Source organism: Solea solea, chromosome 9 (genome assembly GCF_958295425.1).
Source record: "Solea solea chromosome 9, fSolSol10.1, whole genome shotgun sequence".
Taxonomy (NCBI): domain Eukaryota; kingdom Metazoa; phylum Chordata; class Actinopteri; order Pleuronectiformes; family Soleidae; genus Solea; species Solea solea.
In genome coordinates, this window is record NC_081142.1 from 13,184,811 (window position 1) to 13,206,496 (window position 21,686).

Consider the following 21,686-nt stretch of genomic DNA (forward strand, 5'->3'; position numbering starts at 1 on the left):
CCAAACCATTTGGTTGCTAGGTGTTTTAGCGTCCTGTCTGTGTACGGTTGCTAGTTAATGGCTAGTCGCCTTTTTCAGTGAAGCCCGTAAACCTGGGCGGAAATGGAACGTATCGGTATCAACTGGGGATGAACGCGCTGGAATCACATAAATCAACAATTAAAGGATATGCGATTGGGGTGAGGATTACGATTCTGTCCGATTAATAGCGACTCTGATTAGCTTGTCTGTAATCAGTCGAATTTGGTTGAATTTGGTCGATGCTGTCGCTAGTTGACTGGGAAATATCACGTTCGACTCAAAAGGAGAACGAGGGTAACTTTCGTGTTTACGTTGTAAGTGTTAGGTGTGTGCTATTTGGTGAAGAACATTACTTATTTTCATAAACATTACGTTACGTTTGTTAGTTAAATCCATACTGTATTACTCTCTGATTTTTCAGGTAAGAAAGTAGATTATATATAATGCATGGTAATACGGCACAATTCATAAAGAGGTTGATGTAATTTATACAAACACCATAATAATCACATAATGTAGAGACATAGATTCAAAATCTGTTGGGCCTTATCAAGTGATCGGCACAACCTAGTTCTCCCTTACTAGCTTCCTTTATTCATATGACGCTTTTTGATTTATCTGCTCCATTACTCTTTACTGGAGGTGATGTCCTTTATTTCCACATGACTACTAACCCTGCCATATGTTGTGGTCTCCTCACAGGCTCTACAGAATGCTCACTGGAGGTACAAGTGATATTTCATGAGAACAGAATTGTTTTCTGTCAGTAGGTGTTCAGTAGGTTTTGGGCACTCACATGAGCTCCAGGGATGCAGCCAGGATGGGTGACATCTTGGCAACGGAAGCTGATCTTCTTGGCATGATTAGGGAGGTAAATAAATAAATGAAAGTAATAAAAAAATGTCCATATTCATAAAGCAATGTGCACGGTTGTTCTTCAACAAGCAAACTTGCTGGATACATTATAATATGGAGCGATGAGAGCTATGAAGCATACATTTGGGTGATTTGTAACAAGACGTCCATTATGCACTGGTTAAGGTGGAATAAACAAAGCTTGTGTCCATGTTGTGTCTTTTACAGTACCTTAAATTTGAGGAATTTGAAGAGACCATTCACCGTTTTGACAAGGACTGCAAAAGTAAAGGCAAGCTTGTGTCGAAGCCTCAGGGGAGTACTCTCCGAGACGCAAAGACTCGTGTCATTCAGGTAAACGTCACACTTCTTAGGACATGTTGGTCCCTCTGGTTAGTGAGTTATTTGTCAATGTCACATGTAATGCGGTAGAATGTGCCGGAAGATGAAACTGGCATGTTATGCCACTCTGCTAATTACTTACATGTAGGGGATACAACCTTTATAAATATTATCGTCTAACTTTTAATTGAATTGATCAAATTGATTTTAAATTGTGCTTCTTTTTCATCAATTACATTACATTACATTACACAAGAGCTAGAAGTAAGTAAGTGCTTCAAGTATGCCAAACTATAAAGTGCTACTCATAAGTGCGATGTACAAGTACGTGTCGTCTTAGTCGAGGTAGAGTCGATCATTGTGTCTGTAAATAAAATAATAACAACAAAAACAAACAAAATGTTCTTTGTGTTAGATGACATCTTTCCAGAGTTGTTGTTTGTCCACCTACCTTATCATTTGTTTTTAACTCTTTACTTTTCCAGAAAGACCTACTTAGCTCTTTCGATGACGGAGATCACAAGGTGTTCTTTGAATTGTGGACAGAGAACAATATTTCCTTTGAGGTAAAAGACACAGATTGTGAGGTTCAGAGACTTGAGTTCTACCTTCATGTCCATTTCACCATCTACCCACTGAGGAGGCACCCTGGTAGACATGTATGTAGATCCTACTTGTCTTCTCTCTTGTGCCCTATTGCTTTGTGTGCTATTTTCCACAATGTCCACTAAGCTGTGCTACAGCCTTTTTTTTGTTCCCCAGCAGGGGCTTGTATGTTGTATGGTGACGATGATGCTGTCCCACTGTGCGAGCAGTTTATCTTTTCAATGTGTTGCAGTTGTGTTTATACTCTTATATTGATGATAGCTATGTGGTTATAGTTGCCTTTTACTTAACTGAAATAAACCCATTCATTGTCTCCAGGACCAAGCTGAGTTTGAGAAGAGGATTTCCTATTTCAAGCAGTATCTGGAGACTCGAGGAGCAGCACTGAGTCAGACCGCAGAGTTTCTGCCTTACTATGCCTTGCCTTTCATTCCCAACCCCACCGTCCATCCCTCCTTCAAAGACCTTTTCCAGGTGCTCAGCTGATTATAGATTGTTAAGTAGATGGTTCTTGCCAGCTGGTTGTTATGACATTACGGCTCAGTGCCACCCTCGGTATGAACATAACCCATTTCTTTGTGTGTCATGCATTTATAGGAAACCTGGATACCACATTTGAGGGATAAGCTGGAGCAGTTTCTCTTTGTGACACTGAAGGCAGCTTTCATCCCAAGGTTGCTGAATTTATATGTATCCTTTCTCATGTCAGGCTGGGAAAATCATTAGAGTGTCAGCTTCAGAAAGGGCGAGTTTATCGAGCTTTGTGTCCCTTTAAAGAGTTGACACTCATTTAACTAAGATCTTGGCAGCAATATCTTATTAAATTGCCACTTTTTAACCAAACAGAAATGACACCTGTCACAGAGGTGTCTCACAAAACTGCACAACAGTCAGTAAAAGTCAGACGAGGAACTCAGGGATTTAATATAGGCCTATTGCAGAGTGGCTTTCAGTCCCCCTCATGACTGGGCTGCACTTGTCAAAGCCTCAAATGGTCTGCCTGTGAAGCTGCTCTGGACTACAGCTACTATGTGACAACTATGTGCAGCTTGTTTTCGATCACACATCCAACAATGCTGCCAGCACGACAATTAGGAGCAACTTCAGGTTAAGTGTCTAGCACAGGGACACGTCGGCTGACAATCCAAGCATACTTTTTTAGTATTGTCATAGTGACATCTGTACCCACTACACAGTTGTGTTAAGTGGGTTCAGTTTCAAGTTTTTGATCATTTTTACATTATATTATATAAATAAATGACAGTTTTGTTTGCCCAGGGTGTTTTGTCGAGGGTATTTGATTTATAAAGAGAACCTCCCCACTCTGTAAAACTAACAAATGTTGATCCTTTGCCAACACTTGATTTCACTTCAGACGTAAAGGGATAAGCTAAACCTAAACTATATGTTTCCGTGACGAACTATCCTGTTGTGTAATGTCAAACTCAAACAAGAAGGGCCAACTCAGTCTTTTGTTGAGTGTGTGTAGCTTTGGACAAGATAAGGATAAGGGAACAAATATAAAATGTGTGATTAATGTTCTGTTGAGTTCAAATGTGTATTCTTTAACAGACATCATGCAGAAGGAAGGTGGAAGGAGTACTAAAGGTAAATATCCCTCTCAAAAATGTACTCTTTGTAGTGTATTTAAATGATTTCATCTGGCACTTATATGTAGTTAAAACACACACCAAATGTTTGTGTCTTTTGTTCCTGCGACCCTTTTGCCTATGTGTTTGCCTTGTGACTTTGAAGAGGCCATGCAGCAGTTACAGCTCCAGCTTGTCGAATCAGACCGGCGTGTCACCAGCTACATGCGTAAGTTCAACAAGATGCAGGCTGACTACCACAACTTGATTGGAATCACGGCTGAGCTGGTCGACTCTTTGGAGGCCACCGTCAGCGGAAAATTGGTAGGTCAGCTTGACTGTGAGGCAAACAAACACACACACACACACATTCTAAAACACAAGCCAACACACACACAGAAAGACACACTCACCAGCACTAATGAGCTAATGAATCGTATACACACACACACAAACAGTGGACAAACTCATTTGAAGGCTTTGATTATGCTCTTTGTCCCACATGCACAATTCTGACATGTCTGTGCTGCACATTTTATTCACATCATATGACACAGTTATGCAACACAAATGCCATAAAATGGCAGGTTTGCCTTTCCTTTTCGACTACCCACAAAGCTCAAGAGGCATGCTGCGTGCGTGTTTGCAGATTTCCCCCGAGTACCTGCAGAGCGTGTGTATTCGTCTGTTCAACAACCAGATGAGGCAGAGCGTGGTGCAGAGCACTGACTTCACCAGACCTGGCACTGTGAGTGAGCGCACACAGACACATCTCTTCCCACCTCTTCTCGCTCATACATCGGTAGTGAAACGGCAAACTCAAAGACACGAACTTAAAAAAAAAAAGACTGCATTCTGGTTTATGACACACTCGCTGGAAAAGTTAAAAAACACTTACGACACTGGATGCAGGGAATTGCAACAGTGTCCATTAATCCCGTGACACAGATACTGTGACATTGCAACATGTTGTTTGACTTTAAACAGGAGTGTTTGTTCTGTGCATGTGAAGCAGCAGACTTAAAACATCACTGTTATTACTCTGTCCGGGAATTAAACTAAGACTGGATCCTGGTGTATGACACCCTCGCCGCAAAGTTAAATACGTACGACACAACTCTGGATGCAGGAAATGCCACAGGGTTTTGAGTTCATTAACCACTTTTCAAATGCAACTTTAACTTTAATGATAAGAATTTAAAACAAAAACAAAAAAGATGCTGATGGATGATTTTGCTAGTTGGTATTAAAATGACTGAACAAAATGACTCGCTCAGGCACAATCACACATGCTGTAGTGTACCTTTGTCAAACTCTGCCTTGTGAAATCTGTTTTCTCTTTTTCTGTTTTGAACTGAACAAATTCTTTCTGTGTGTTTGTGTTTCTGCGTGTGTGATGCTTTTGTCCACTAAAGGGATATTACTCTATGAGTCCCTATGACGATGGCTATGTAAGTTTCATATGTTTTCATCTCTACTGTTTTTTTTGTCATCGATCACGTCCCCACCTCTCTCTCCTCTTGCTTGTGCCTCACCGGTGTTTCCTCTCCCTGTCTTTACGTCTGCCTCCCCCTTACTGCCCTACACCTACACATCTTTCGGCCTGCCTCATTTTGTCCCCGTCTAATGTTCGTCTGGCTCCTACTACATAGACTGTCCTAGTTTAAAGGGTTGTGTGCACTTTGTTTGTAGCCTTGGTAAAATCACTGACTACCAATGACAACAGTCTAGCAATTATTATTATTTTTTTTAAGTAAATGGTCTCAGTTTGTTTCCTCCATTGTAGTTTGTTAGCGTTATAAGATTCTGTGACTCTGTGACCCAACAATAGGGTACTTTTTATTGAAAATCACTTCGGTCGAAGAATAGGAAGGATTCAATTACCCTTTTTTTTTAAAAGACACTACACTCTATACGTTTGTGATAGTTCTTAAACCATTAATGGCTGGCATTTGTGCATCCGCGTCATTAAATCCAGTAATTGGTTTTAATGTTGTGGCTTTCTTGTGAATATCTGTGCCCTGTTTTGTAAGAGTGCATTCTGAACCATCAGTAATGCCATTCAAGTTATTTTGTGGTTTCAGTTACTTGTCGTATCTTAATAGCTTGAATAATCGCCAGAATACACAGATGTGTCAGAACAGTAAAACCAGGTACCGGTTTGAATGGGTTATTATTGGTAAATAAGTAAATATTTGATGTCAACTGTAAATAAGAGCAATCATAATCCTTAAATTTGCAAACCTTGATTGCCAAGATCCAGTGGCCTAAAAATAAATATTTGTCTTAGCTGCAGCTGAGAATGGACTCATTATCACATCTACTCTGATAAGCAAACATTCCACTCAGGGATATACAACGTCACATTCAAGCATCATTTGTAATATTAACATAGATGGTGCTGATGTTTTTGTTCTTTTTTTTTTTGTTAGTGGAGTTATCTACCGATACAATAGCATGCATAATAGATGGCATTCAGTTGTACCTGTGGTCATAGAGGAGTAAATAGCTAGAAGACACGCTAAAGAGGTAAACCGTGTAAAGGCAGCTTTTATGTAAATTGTGTATTGTTGGTGTATTCAGGTCAAGCCATTGCTTTGTGAAAATGGCCTCCCGAAATCAGATAGTAGATGCGACATAAGATTATATTGTGGTGTAGATTTCTTTTTTTGTGTGTGTACGTGTAGTGCAATTATTCAATTATTTGGTGCTCTCATTTTCCATAGTAGAAGTATTAAAAAAAGCTACCTTGGATGCTGTACATAATCAGGCCACTCTCTGTCAAATGTTTTTAAGGGAAATACATGCATATCCCTTTGTTCTTTAGCATTCTTTAGGACACCTGGAATGTTTCTTGAGCGGGAAACTTTCCAAAGAATTCAGGTTTTAATGTTCTCCCCCCCTCCTTATTGCCCATTGCACACCAAACAAAAAAATGTGGCCCCAACACCTGATACCTCAAGTGACCTAGGCTGCATTTACACTGCTGGTCTTGATGTCCAATTCTGATATGTTGCCTATATCTGATTTTGTTTTTTTTTGGACGACCTGCTTATATTGTGTTTCAAAATTGACCCATATCCGAGAGTGGGCGTGGCAACTTACCTGAAAATGGTTAGTGAGGCCTAAAATGGAAAAAATGAAAGTGGTCTAGGTATGGAATTTACAAACACTTGCTCCAAATGCGAATACGACATAAAACCTCAGCATGGTTTGGGCCCTCGTCCTCTTTTTTTACAGGTTGGAATAGATAGTGTATGCGTGTTTTTCCATCATTCACCTCCATGCTATTTCAAAAGAAGCACAAGTTGCATTGGCAGGGGAATATATCTTATCTGTCCACTTACATTGTTGACGCAAATGCAAATTTGTAATTCATTCTTTCTTTATGCAAAGAAGGCCTGAATCTGATCTGATGTTATCTGAATCCATGCATTTATCTTTTCTCTGCTTACACTGTAATGGGTCATATCTGATTTGTGCCACATGGGAGGAGAGGATTTGGGTCACTTGCACTATGCAGTGTAAACGCAGCCATAGACCACTCCCCCCCCCCCCCCCCCCCCCAACCACACGACCTTTTGCTGCGGCATAGATTGGATTTGAGGCTTCTCACACACACACAAACCAGCATTTTATACAATACTTTTGATTTCATCTCAGAAGACAGCACACTGGCCTACAGTACATGTGAACTGAGTGGTGACAAAGGCTATTTCACACTAACCCGCCCCTCTGTGGTAGATTTTATTTGTTAAATTATCTTCATGTCACTGACTGCATGTGCGATTTTGCCAAACGGTACTACATTGTATGCCCGGGGATTCAGCATGCCATGAACCACAAGCATGACCAATGCATGTCCGAAAAACACTAGTTACTTAATGAGACGGAAGTTAACTTGGTTGATTTTAGATGGAAAACACAACGGGGTAAGTAGAGCTGCCTTATGAACAATGATACTACAGGCCTAGTTTGTGCAGTCATGTGGGCTAAAAGGTGAATAAATGTAGCTATAACAAAATACTCCTCTCTCGTAGGCCTCCTCAATGCTCCGAGCATCCATCGCACCACAGTGAGTGTTGAATAAAAAAATAAAAAAAAATGTATTTCATTCACAATTTCCATGATAAAATATTACGTGTGATTTCCTTTTTTTTTTTTTCTATTAAATAACTCCAGGAGATCCAAGGAGGTGCCAATGCTCCCCTCACTGGACTATGAGAAGCTGAAAAAAGACCTGGTTGAAGGCTCAGACAGACTCAGGTCCCTGCTGCTTCAGGCGCTTCGCTGGGTGAGTGTCATGAACCTGTTACTAGTCATTTACCATGTGTAATGTAGAGCCACTGCTCCTTGCTTCATTTTTATTATTACAGTCTCTTAGCATTGTACGTCACATTGTGCTTCACTTCTGTCACGGTTTGTTGCTGAATTCACCCAACGTCATTTTTTTGGGGGTGATAAAATCTATGGTATGATATTTATACAAAATGTTTAGGCTATGGTCTGAAATCAGCTTGGTATGGAATTCTTTTATCACAGTTGTTGTCATTCAACCACTTCTTAGTGGTTTGTTTGTCAACCTTCTACTATAATATACTATATTGACACTAGTAGTACAACTATGTTTTGAAAACATCAAAACATGTTCTGTGGGAAACACATATTAAAGTGATTTGTTGTTCCGGAGGAGACAAGTGCTCCATTCATATTCACTTACTATAGTCACACACCACTTCTCTGCTGCTTTGCATGTCCACACTTGACTGATGAGTCTTTTTTCCATGTGTTTTTTTTTTTTAGAGACTGACTCGCTCACTGCCCGGTGAGCAGAGAGACACTGTTCTTCAAGCCTATATCAGCAATGATCTGCTGGAGCGCTACAGCCCTAAACAGGTGGGACCTAAACACTAATTGTAGTGCATTTAACTCTATCAAATCTGTTATTAACTATACTGAACAAAAAGTGCAGTCATATAGATTTTCCATTACCAAATAATCTCTTTGGTGAAGACTTCATACTCCATGCAACCATCTGCGCCAAAGTACAAAATAGCATCTTGTCCATTGGCCTTTAGGGTAAATTATTTCATTAATCATTAATCATTAATCCCAAGGCTCTAATTCCACTTGGATGTGAGCCTGTGAATTGGTGCATTTGCTTTATTTACACAGACTGCAATGTGGGTGAAGGGCAAAAGCAGGAATGGGGACATTGGATCTCCGTTATCACTCATATTCTCTTGGGGTGCTGCCGTGTTACAATGATACTGTATGATTAAACCGTGATATGTATCACTCTAAATATTTCAAGAGGGAATACTGATTTGTTCTTGTAAATGTACCCACATATAGCTGCTGTGTGATCATTTACTATAAATAGGGAGGATAAGCCTTTTGTAATTCTTCACACAAATCTGTAGTTTTACATATTTGCCACAAACTGTTTGGATTTTAATCAGATTAGAGATTTGTTGTGAAATGTTCCCAGCCTCAGGCAGAGTAGTATTCCCGAACAATTTATCCTGTTACTTCAAAAAAAGGTCAGAGTAGGAAACATTATATTCCAATTTCCACCCTTTTTTAGAAGGCTTTTCAAAAGCCGTACAATCACATGTCTTTTCTAAATCACTTCATTGTTTTTGTTGTTGTTTTTTCTTTTGTTTTCTTTTCTTCTCACAATGCTTCACCTAGCTTTTAGTGACGGGGTGCCATGTTGAAGATGAACTCTTTTACACAGGAGTAAATGATCCCCAACTCACATGGTTTCTTTTGTCTGCGTACTTGCCAAGGTGTGCACCAAGCTCCCTGAATATGACACTGGAGTCATTTACTGAAGAGTGCCACAATAACAGTGGTCAGGTGTCAGTGTATTGTTATCAAATCACAACATGAATGTTCTGAGGAGAATAGCATATTGACAGTTGAGAGGTTCATTTTCTTTATCAGCTGTGTGGATGAAGTCTTAGGTAAAATCAGCAGATGTTGAATAAAAAGCAGTTGTATAGAAGTTAAGATCAAGATGAATTGTATTTTTGGGGGCTTTCCCATACCCCAATACTCATGGATTTTTGTGACCACATCAATCTTGGTGTAAATTTACGTCTGAAAGTCGTTTGAATGGAAAATTGAGGGTTTTTTTGTTTTTTTTTAAATGTTTCACATACATGAATGAAAGTTGGTGCACGCGTCAATCATGTCAGGACGGTCCAAAAAGTCAATGACAGCTTCTCCGTAAGTCCTACAGGAAGGCCGCCATCTTGGGTTGAACTGCGATTTTTGGGGCGATTTCCCACCTCTGGTATTCTCTACAAACATCAGACATAATTTAAATCACTCTACATTTTGTGTTTCCACAGGATACTGTTCTTCAGTCGATAAGGTCGGAGAACGAGATTGTCCGGCAATACATGGCTCGTCTCATCAATGCATTTGCTTCCTTTGCGCTGGGTAAGTGCTCAACTGCCATTAAGTTTGGTGAAGCATTGTAATTTCTTGGTTTGATGAGAGTCAGTGTCTTAACTGGATGCATTCAAAGACCTGGAAAGATTCAAGGAAGAGCTGGCTGACCTGGCTCTTATCATCAAAACCACTAATGATTCTCTGTAACAGCATGTCGGTAACTATTGAGTGCATTTTTATTTAGAAACGGTGCTGTAGAGGCAAATATCATTAGAGCTGAGATTTCTACAGAAAATAGTCGACATTTAATTCAAAACTCAGAAGATTTAATGTTTCACTGGATATATCTAGATACATATAAGGACTTCTTGGAAGTACATTCCTTTTCAGTAATAGAAATATCTATTTCACATAACATTGCTGAGTCAGTTTTGAGTTTGTTAAGGAGAAATGATTAACCAAATGTATGTATTTTCTTTGTTAATGTTACTTTTAACTACAATTGTGTGTATTTTTGGTTCTATGTTGTCCACTGGCTATTTAGAATGTGATATAAAATTGATATAAATGTTGTTGTGATTCTTACAGGTCGGGTTTACCTCTCCCAAATCCCCAGTCTTCTAAAACTTCTGACAGATACTCTTAGGAAGGAGGAAAAAGACTCCCTCACCAGAGAGAATGTGCTTGTCGCCCTGCAGAAACTCAGCCTCAGGTAAAATGTGTCCTTAAATCCTTCCCTTTGCACTTTCCTTAGAGGGTAACGAGTCATCACGTTGAGTCTCAGGTAAAGAGATGAATGTAATGTAGTTTATTTAGGCTAGATTTAAACACATGATTGAGATCGTCCTTGAAGCTGGACTGTGGGTAACATAAAAGCACTACCTAGTTCTCTTAGAAAATCTAACATGGTTAGATGAAGATCATAAATATTTCACATTTTTTAATTTATCATCATGTGTTTGTAGGCGGGACCAGCAGACGGCCATGATAGCAGACGATCTGATTGGCTGGCTGGTGGATGAACTGCAAGACTCGGACTGTCTGACAGACTACACCCTGGAATATTTTGCAGCACTTCTAATGAACCTGTGTCTGCGCACAAAAGGTAAAAGCAAAAGATGGAATATTGGCATACCTCAGTCACTCAGTTATCTCATCTAATCTCATCTAGCTCCCCACCAGAATGAGTAAATAAATGAATGTTCCAAATGTGTGCAAAATTAATCTTAAGTGCATTTAAGACCAGTGTGGAAGAAAATCTGAGCATGTCGATAAACTATTGCTGTCTTTTTTTTATTGCCACAAAGACTATCTATCTAATCTCCTTTTGGATTATTTTATTATGGGTTATTTACAGTTTATGAACACTTTGTTTGTATGGGTATACTGGGCTATAGTTGGCACAGCTCGTTACTGACTTCCCTTTATATTCGAAAATGTTTCTCGATTCAAATCTGACCACTTTACAGCGCATAATGTCAACAAAGATACATTCTGTCCTTGTCTATGTTGCCTTTTAGGAAACATCACAGGAAAATAGTGCTTTGCAATCGATTCACATGTGGCTTTACTATTTTTATACACGGAAAGATGAAATGGGAAGGGATAAAGAAAAATATTTTAAGCTCCAGGAATTCATGGTTTGTCCTATATTTAAAAAAAAAAAAAGACAAACCTTTGTCACTGAATAAGCAGGAAAGAGCTGTTAAATTGAAGTGTGTGTGTGTGTGTTTGCACAGGAAAAAGGAAGTGTGCAGAGAACGCCAAACATATACTAAAGGTTCTAACTGACCTCCTTGGACATGAGAACCACGAGGTGAAACACACAGCTGTCACTGTTTGTACACGTACACATGTTACATTCACAATGTGCATAGCAGACTCACACGCAGAGGGTATAAAACACATCATCATCATCATCATCATCATCATCAGATCATACAAATATAATGTAAAACATTGCACCGCTGAGGAACGTTTGCTGCATTTGGCTGCACTAAAATGGGCACAAAAAGTTGCATTTGTTCACGTTTGTTATTCCGTTTCCTTGTGTCTGCGTGTTCACACAAGCCGTGACCCACGTCTGTGTCACTGTGCTTCCCTCAGATTCGGCCATATGTGAACGGAGCCCTGTACAGCATCCTGTGTATTCCCTCCGTCAGGCAGGAAGCCAGAGAGATGGTGAGATTAAGACAAATGCCTTCACCTGCTTTGAGGAAATGGGCACAGTGTGTGCTTTGCGCTGAGTTTAGTCTTCCTTCGTGTCACCGCGCGGCCAGTGTCTGAAGAGGAAACGGCAGGTGTTTCACAGTCATGAGAGTGCCTCAAAGATCTTTTTTTTCATGAACTGACATTTGGAGCTGCAGCAGAGTGTGAATGGGGCTGAACCACCCCGTGTTGCACGTTTTGTGTTACGGAGGAGCCTACAACACGGGTTCAATACATTGTGTCGGCTTAAAATGAGTAAATTTGTCCACAGCTTGGTAGTTTTAGTTGCTGATAGCCATTGCATTCTTTCTTTCTCTTCGTCTCTGCTGTAAACCTGCGTGCTTGCATTTGTCTGACATGTGTTTCCCTCATGTGAGCAGAGCTTAGAGGAAATTCTTCGCTGTTACAGCAAAGAGGAAAACCCAGACCTTAACAGACAGATTGAGTTCATTATTAAACAGCTGAACTCAGGTGAGCTCGGTCACATCAAAAATACACATTTATTATTAATATATAATGTTTATGTGTGTGTGTGTGTGTGTGTGTGTGTGTGTGTAATGAATTTCTACAGAATTGGTAATTGAGCGTTTTGTGCGGCTGCTGTTATTGGAGTGCTTTATATGACAGCCAGAAGAGGAAATACGAACTGTTTTCATTCCTATAATGACCACTATACATGAATTGATTCGTTGTGATTTTGTTCCACACAGCTGAAGAAGAGGCACCAGAATCAGACGATGAAGAGGAAGAGGATGACAATGATGTGAGTCCTCCTCTTAACCTGTTGGACACCAAAGAAGTCCATGCTTTTAACCTCTTTGGTTTATTTAGTTGTTTCTCATATTAATTTAGCAGCACCACGGGAATGGGTTAATAGTAACAAATAAGTAAAAACAGTCAAATTGAGAGAGAGAAAACAGCACCTGAGGGCTAATCATTGCGTGACACCGTGTATGGAGTTGGTGAGAATGTAGATTGTCAAGATAAGCTATATGTGTGTGTAAGTTGAAGTGGGAATGGCTTGACCCTCTCAGGATGTCCCAGTGGTATACTGTAGACAGCACTGTTCTGCGGATGACTCATTGTTTCTGTGGGCTCATGTTGTTGTTGTGAGCAAGTTCATTTCACCCTCTCTGACGTTCAAAACAACTCACGATCTTTAACATGTCGGTGTTATATGGTGGGAGACCTCTCATAGAAATGTGTATTTTAATCACACAAAAATCTCATCCGACTCTCTGCAGTACAGTGTTGTGACTGTTTTGTTTCACTGCAAATGACATACTTTTAAGTGACGTGTCATGATTTTTTGTAACAGGAAGATTTAATGGAAACGGATCTCGACAAAGAAGAAGTTCTGCAACCGCAGCCCAGGGAGCTGTCTGGGGAGAGTCTGCTCACCACTGAGTACCTCGGCGTAAGAGAATATAATATATATGTGTGTATATGCTCTACAGTATATACATAAAGTATGTATGTATGTGTCCAACAGTAACTAACAATAATTGCACGACATTACCTGCTACCTTAGATTTTAGGTCATCGTGCTCCTGGAATTTTATCATTATTATTGTTATTTGATGGGAGAATTCACATTATATCCACCAACACAGATGGACCTCTGTGTTCCATTGTGTCATATCCTAAGACTTGTTTGTCCTCTCCTGAACATCTCCTGGGTGTCACACATCCTTCCCATGACACAGGGCTTGTTTCACGTCAGTAGTTATTATCACAAATATACCTGTGTCGTTACTGTGTTACTTGATTTTGTGTGGTTACAGATTATGACTAACATGGCAAAAGTGAAGAGGACACAGCCGGGTGTTGATGAACCCCTACAAAGGCCAGTCACACCGAGTTCTCATCGCAATGTCAATGCAGTGTAAGTAAAACACACACACACACACACAAATATGGGATGACAGAGCCTGGATAAGCATGACATTGCATATCAGCTTATCTGTCTGTTATAGTGACAGGAAGTGATGCCATTATGCCTCAAAAAACCTACATAACATAACTAGATGAATTGTTTACGTGTCATCATGTGCAGGGATTATCAGGTGGGCAGTCAGGGGGGCAGAGAATACCCTCTCAGTCGACCGAAGAGCGAAGAAGGAAGCCTGCCTCCTTCCCGATACAACTTTCGACCACCTACGCGCTCCGGCAGCTGCCCCAGCACTTCTGACTCTCTGCGTCACACCATCGGTAAGTAGCTTTGTGTGTATATATGTGCACTGTGTACATACTAGTCTTTGAAAGGGTAAAATAATGCTGCAATAAGCCTGTGTGGCTGATTTTTGCTTCTCATGCTAAATACACTACGCAATGAAAACCATCTGTCAGCAGTAATTATTGCAGGACTTAATTTCCCTTCCACCTGTTGCTTTTGATTTAATTTATTTGATGACATGCCCAGTGTCTCCAAGGACCAGGCAAGCAAGCTCTAGAAACTTCCTCACAGAGCAGGGGGAATAAAGAGACTAACCTATTTTGGCTTTCTATAAAACGAATTTTCGCGTGGCATCAAGTTGTTTCTGATGTTTCTGTTAGTGACGATAACAGTTTTGCTGTGTTGCTATTTTGAAGTGTTTTGATTTTTGAGGGCCTGCCAGTTTGTTACCAATCCAAAACCAGCGTGGTGGAGCTCTAATGTTTCCATTGTCTCTGTCGCACACAACAACTCAAACATTCAGACTCAGAGTGTGGCCGGTTGTCCCAGGAGTCGGAGTTGGACGGGCTCTACGAGAGGCAAGCGACAAAAGAGCGCTCCCGGGAGGAACACAACGGACACTCTGCCAGGTAAACGCACAAATTTGATTGGTCATGAATTTCTGATGGTAAATAAACCTTGAACTTTGATTACTTAAGGCGCTGGTGTATGCGTGTGTGTACTCAAATGACTCAATTTGTGACGTTTACATTAGAAGTAGTCTGCTCTGGCAGCCGAGGCATTCATGTGAAACGACAAATTGTTCTGAATATTGTTGTTTGTCACAGGTATTTATTTATTTTCACCTTTATCTCAATGCACCTCCATTACGTTTTAGCGTCTATAGACTGTGCGACTCCTCCTCCATCATGTGAAGCCTCTATCTGTTTGTATTCTTCTTATGTTTTAGGTCTTATCTTAAGATGAACCTCTAACCAACCGGACCGGTCTTTCTTACTTCTAATAACAAGAGTATCACCTTCTGCAGTGCAGTATTGCATTTTTACTAGCACTGCCAACATACGTTGTGGTTGGCGGTGCTATGGTGGTTATGGTTATGGTGCAATTTGATGTAGTCTATCCATCTATTTTCAGACAAAGACAAACAGTTAGTCAGGCAGTTTGCATGGACTCTTAAATCCTCCCATTCTGCACCTGTGTACTTGCAAATTAAAGTCAACAACATAACTCAGCCTAGGGTTCCAGCGTATTTGTGTGTCTGTGTGTGCGGTGAGACCTGGCAAGAGTGTCATTTGACATGGATCGGTGACTCAGCACTGCCAAATTGGTCTGTGAGACTGACATGAGCTCAGACAAGCAGGGCCCCCACAAAGACACCCTTTCAAGGGAACTTCCCCTGGCTACTTGAATCATACCAACAGTACCGAGTCCTAGGAAACCGCTTCACCAATTCCCCACGAACGTAAAACACCTCTACAATACAGCCTGGCTGAGTCTGACCTCAATAGCCTCAATTCACTCCAGTATGGAGACGAGATTTAAGTGTAAAGCGAGTGATTTCAGGCAACCCTCAGCAATTTGGCAGATATAAAATGGACGGATGTTTATTTTTGCCTCATTCACGTACACAAAATAACACATGGGGGTTGACCAGGCTGTTTTCTATTCAGGCTTTAGAAAGTCTAAAGGCTAATAGGGGTGGCGGACAATTTTTGCATCATAACATTCACTTTTAGAGCCTGTTTTAAGGCTATATATTAAGAGTTACTTATTCTGTTGGAGTCAATATGACACATCTCACAGCTGAAATCCATCTTTTTATTTATTTCTCCACTGGATGTAGGTTATCTGGCTCCTGGCAAACAGCCCATGACTGCAGGCAGAAAAGCCATTTAATATTAGTCAACGTGATCCTGTATATCAGATTCACACAGACGTGACTACAAACGACCCTGTCTGTGTTTTTGGTCACACAGGAAGGCTTTTTTTTTTGTCCGTGGACTAAAATATGTGTCACTTGCATTAAAACATGTGACTCTGAAGTGACAAAATCCATTTGAATAGAAGTTTTACCTGGGTTTTAACTGGGGGCCCGCGGGCCAAAACTGGTCCACCAGCATTAATATCTGGCCTGGTAGATATTAGCTAAGAATTCACTGCCTTTTATTCTATAAAAACGAACTGAGTCAAAGAGCAGTTCTAAGACACGAGTAACAGTCTGTACATTGCTTATGTACCTTATCTTGTACACGCGACATTAAAAACACTTTCTCTGACTTTGGGGGTCTCCGTAGAAACCAGTAGAACGGATGCTCTCATGTATCCAGCTCCATGGGCTCTGACCCACTCTGTAAAATGAGATATATAGTGGTCTATAGAAATGTGACTATAGTGTCTGTGTAGCTATTGATCAGGTAAAAAGATCAGCCTCGATCTAAAGGATCCATCTTAAATTGCAATGAATAATATATTAAAAGCGTACATCTTCCTTTCCATCTTTTCTCCTGGCAACAGTGGCGGTCACTCGGACTCCGCGTTTGCATGCCGGCCTAAAATTCCACGTACACCTGACACGGCGGACAGCCAGAGCAGCGCTCGCAAGAGTCAAGACTTGGCGCCTAGGTTTTCCCAGTCAGAGCCACAGCAGAGAAGCCGTCAGGGCTCCGCCGGCTCCACAGCAGGAGGAGTGGGACGCCAAAGTGGAAGTAAGCTTAATGTTAAAGGTTGTTGAATGATCACTGGAACACCGCCTGGTATCCACTGTTGGGGACGTTTGGCTTCATATTGTCAGTTGGAAGATAGCCAGCCGGGATTGTTGGGGGTCCATTGTTTGTTTGGAAAGGCAAGTTGACGAGAGAGACTGCCAGTTGTTATTCAAGATGAAACAACCAGTCTGACCAGACTTGAGAGATATTTCTGGAACTGCTTATTAGTGTCCGTCTCATTTTCCACTGTGGGAATTGAACTTGTCCACCTTCAGTAGGAGTGGGTGGTGCAGTGGATAAAATATGACTCCCGCCCTTTGTACATCTGCTACTGCTTATTGTAGATCTGTATACCCTTGTTGTCTTGAAACCAAAAGTAGATCTATAGGTGGATCCTGCAGTCGAAATCTTGATCGTGTCTTGAGTTACTCAGCATTTTTTAGCTGGAAGTCGGTAACAAAACCTGCCATAGTTTCAAAGCGTTTGTGTCGGTCTTTGTTCACGATATACTTATTTACTCACAGCTGCCTCAGCCAGCCCTCCTTCCTTTTGACAACCTATGCAGGGAGTGTTCATGATTCACACAAATGGATGTGAGACACTACTGTGCGGCACAATACGTATGCTCTTCAGACAGGAGAATGGGCATCTTTTGCTTTGCATGAGCAGATGACTTGATTGTGTGGATCACTGGACTGTGTCAGCTATCTCTTTATTTTTGATCATATATCCTATTCATCAGAATAAAAGCAGGGTGTTTTTTGTTCTTCTCTAGACACTTTCAGTTTCTCCCTTTAGGGGTCGCCACAGCGGATCTTCTGCCTCCCATCTTGCCCTGTCCCCTTGTGTCCTCTCAGCATCTTAAGCCCTTCCACCGCCACTGTCTCCAAGTCATATATAGTGCTGTCCTTCTGTCACACATCAATCAGCCCAGACACTTGTCTCTACTCGGCCTTCACTCTCTTCTTCACCTCTTTTGTCCACTGTCCATTGCTTAGGATGGTTGACCCCCCCCTAGGTATTTAAAATCATCCACTTTCTCTACCTCTCCTCCCTGCATCTTCACCGCATCGTCACTTAAACGAAGATATTGTGTCTGTGCTCTTACTAACCTTTATTCCTCTTCTCTTTTTTTTTAATAACATCATCTCCAAATAAAAAGGGGACTCAATTTCAAGTAAATAGAATAAAACACAGTCTCAGTTTACATTTTAAAAGTTTCTTAAAACAGAGGCTCCCGTCAGACCAAGATGACCGCAAGCCCATATTTATTTGCTGTCAACTTCACTTCATGTTAAACATAGACGTGAAGCTGTCGCAGGGAAAACCATGAGTTGCTCTGGTGCTCTCAGTTGGGCGATAACATCTCCCAATGCTCTCATGCTTCTGAATTGCATTTTCATGAGCGATTACCTCCGGGCTCTTACGCCAGGGTGCTCTTACCAGAAAGCCTGTTATCGGGCCTAATGGTCATTCAAAGCCACCACATCCTCGTCCTGTGTGCATGTTGCTCTTTTGAGGTCTGGCAAGTGTCAAGGATCTATCGATTCCCAAGGAAGTCACAAGCAGACACACATGGCTTGGCAAACAAAATCAAGGCCAGTTTTACTGTCCACTTTTATTGCTGAGCTTCCTGATACAGTAGCTTGTGCTTGTAAACCAACCAGACAAAGTAAATCTGCATGAGAAAGTTTCTTCATTTGCAGAAAAGATTTGTATTTGTAAAAAAAAAAAAAAGAGGGAGAGAGAAAGAGGGAGATCAGCCCTCTGCTGGGATTAGTTTGTCATTGTCAGGAGTACAAACAAGAAATCACCAGGTGTCCCCAAATGGCAGCAAATATTTTCCATTTGTTCAACAGTGCTTATGATCTGATGAAGTACATAAACAAGCTGCTGGAAAGTTTGATGTAAATGCATGAACCCGTGTTTTTTCTGCGCAGGTTATAGAGAGACGGCTCTCTGCACACACTTCCACTGTGTAAACACAGGGTGAGTGGTCTGATAGTTACGCTCGATATAAGATTCCACTTTCACATGAAGGACGCGGCGTTCAAATAATGTTACATTATTTGACCAAACAGAGGCTGAATAATGGCATCGACAATAACAAAAAAAAATCGCCATAAGTTTTAAAGTCGTTCCATCTCGAGCTGAGGTTGAACTGCAGCTATCTTGAAAGTGAGTTATGACTTGTCACAATTAATTATAGCAGTGTAAATATAAACTGTGCTTTAACATTACGACAAAAGAAACACTCAAGAATCCGCCTCAGCGTTGTTGGCACAAGAGGACACAATAGCGCTGTCACTGCATGTTTAATTGAATATTGGTGTTAACAGGTGTGTGTCACTGTTTGTCACTATTTGTATTTGCGGATTATGTAAGTCAGTATTTGTCCCCGCGGCTTGGATTGCTTGACATAATGTTTTTTTTCAGATTGTGCTTTTTTTTCCAGACAGGTAGGGGAACACATTGAGGAGTGTCCAGCAGCTAAATCTTATTTTTACTACACATGCCCGTGTTCTTTTTATTGATACATCTCCGTCTTCTCTTCTCGTTGAAACCAATTTAATTGTCCAAACAACTCATCCCACTTTCCTCCCCTGTCTCCTCCTCCAGGCAGCCAGTCAAAGAGGAGGTGAAGAGGGAGCTGTCACCGCGGAGCAGCGCTATCTCCCCAGTAGCATCAGGCTTCCTGTAACATCATCCCCCCAGGTTGTGATCAGGGTCAGGGCAACAGAGATGGTCGAAAATCAGTAGTGAGAGGCGGGGGAGGGGGGAGGGGAGGAGTGGGAACAATGTGAAGGATTGTGGCCCTGCATTTTCCTCCCCCTTTGGCTGTCGCACAGACTTCCTCCCGTAACATAATATGCGGTTTGGTAATAATCACAACCCCCAGCCGTGAAACATTGTACACCTTGTAGTCTTACAGCTAACCTCTAAATTTCTAAGAAACCGAGGCTGCTGAAGTCGACGCTGTCTTAAAGCGCCACTGTGGAACTTCTGTCACCCCCTTGAGGAATTTAGAGTAATTACCAAAACACTGCTGGTGCCAGTGATCTTGAACCAACCCCCTCCAACTCTGCACTATCCTGTTGCAAGAAGCATTCATCCAGTGAAACTGCTGAACGTCTGGAGGGTTTATAACAGCAGAGTCCACTTGTGAAAGCTTCGGTTGGCGCTTCTTTCTTGCTGTTCTTGATCTTGCCTCTATGAATCAAATCCAACGGGCACAGCACACAAGAAAGTTACTAAGAAACTGAAGCTGGTGGGCAGCTGTAAGAACAAAATGTCTGACCCACTCACTCTCCCGCACTAAAGTCCATGGAGAAATGCAGCGTTTTAAAGAGGGCGGAGGGAGGACTACTGCAGGGGGTGAGCAAAGCAAACAGATTTCAGCTAATGTCAACATGTTTTTAAGACATTATAGACTTAAGGAGTTTGTAAAATTGGCTCAAATCTGTCATGGTTCTAAAGAGAGCTGGTTCTAATCGCATGGGGTCCACCAGGGGACACATACAGCACAGACCCGGTATCAACATCCGTCCTCAGTTATAAATCGTACATGGGATTGTTTACATTAGGCATGAATATATGTCCTGGATCCGTCTTCCTTGATTAGATTGGGCTTCCCTGCCCTTTATTCAAATACACACAGGCGTCACGAGCGTCACCAAGAACAAAACTGTGTTTGTAAAGAGTCTGACTGTACAGACGTCAGGCGTGATTAAAGAAAGAGGATGGGAGGGCGCTTTAGTGAATCAAAACTCTACTCGCGCAATGAAATCATTTTTAACCATAAAGAAAACAGAGTCGCAATAGAAATCGGTGTTAATATCGCGGTGGTGGCTGCACACATGAATGTATGTATGAGCGCTGAAATAGTGTTAAACCAAAACTCGTAACTGCTGTAATCAGACGATGTCGGTCTCAAACCCACCCCGAGGACAGATTACACTTAAACAGGAATGTGGCCACGTGTCCTCAAACCACCTGCAAATGTGGTCTCTGTGATCGCATCACTCATGGTGGATGTTAATACCAGGTCTGTACAACCCATTTTTTTTCTCCACTTGATGACTAAACTTCATTATGATGCTGCTGTGTTTGTTTAATTTGACCAGGGTTTTTTTTTGTCATTTAAAACATTTTTTCATATCTTTTACTCATAGAATTTGACAGAAAAGTGCAGTGTAGAGATTTTATTTTCTTTGAAAATCTCAATCCCAACCTCCACTGTCTGATGATCGAATAACACATCTGTCTCTGGAAATGAATTAAAAACCATGTCTTCATGTCTTGTCTCGATTCTACAACTCAACAATCGTACGAATGTCTGCTATGTACAGAATCATGTACACAAATACTTGCATATAAATACTTAATAGTAAAATTATTGATGTACATTACATTACCATTCTTTCCACGTCCGACAAATCTCTGGGTGTTGTTTCCAGGTGTCCTGATATTTATTTGTTAACGTCTACATTTTTGTTGTAGTGCATTTGAAACTGACTTTGATATGTTGTGCTGTATGTGAGTTTTAAATAAATGTGTGACACATGAACCTGTTTTCTGCTGTGCAATCCTGTGTATGAACTCCCTATATTTATTACATGCAATACAATTATTGAACTTGTTATCTCTATCTGTTGAAACAGGATCCATGCTACATCCCAGCATTACTGGCAGTCATTTTTTTAGGATAAATTGTACTGAGCACGGTCTCCAAATAGATTGAAATCCTACAAGCAAATCTGTTGATTCCTAAGGTGTAGCCTC

General features: G+C 41.1%; 1 protein-coding gene across 4 annotated transcripts; it reads left to right on the forward strand.

Annotated features, from left to right (window-relative positions):
• The first annotated feature begins 10 nt into the window (after nucleotides 1–10).
• Nucleotides 11–21,471, forward strand: LOC131465538 (lisH domain-containing protein ARMC9). Of its 4 annotated transcripts, none has more exons than XM_058638309.1 (26): nucleotides 13–179; nucleotides 724–892; nucleotides 1,105–1,230; nucleotides 1,704–1,877; nucleotides 2,143–2,298; nucleotides 2,422–2,514; nucleotides 3,408–3,432; nucleotides 3,580–3,737; nucleotides 4,063–4,161; nucleotides 4,829–4,864; nucleotides 7,454–7,488; nucleotides 7,596–7,707; nucleotides 8,217–8,309; nucleotides 9,773–9,863; nucleotides 10,404–10,527; nucleotides 10,781–10,920; nucleotides 11,555–11,631; nucleotides 11,922–11,996; nucleotides 12,404–12,494; nucleotides 12,734–12,786; nucleotides 13,342–13,440; nucleotides 13,808–13,908; nucleotides 14,080–14,234; nucleotides 14,723–14,828; nucleotides 16,714–16,904; nucleotides 19,524–21,471. In XM_058638309.1, the coding sequence occupies exons 2-26, from the start codon at nucleotides 818–820 to the stop codon at nucleotides 19,544–19,546; spliced, it is 2,508 nt and encodes an 835-aa protein (XP_058494292.1). In that variant the 5' UTR covers nucleotides 13–179; nucleotides 724–817; the 3' UTR covers nucleotides 19,547–21,471. The 4 variants fall into 4 exon arrangements, with proteins under 4 accessions (XP_058494295.1, XP_058494292.1, XP_058494293.1 ...); XM_058638310.1 differs by having other exon boundaries at nucleotides 792–892; XM_058638312.1 differs by lacking the exon at nucleotides 16,714–16,904 and having other exon boundaries at nucleotides 11–179.
• The last annotated feature ends 215 nt before the right edge of the window (nucleotides 21,472–21,686 follow it).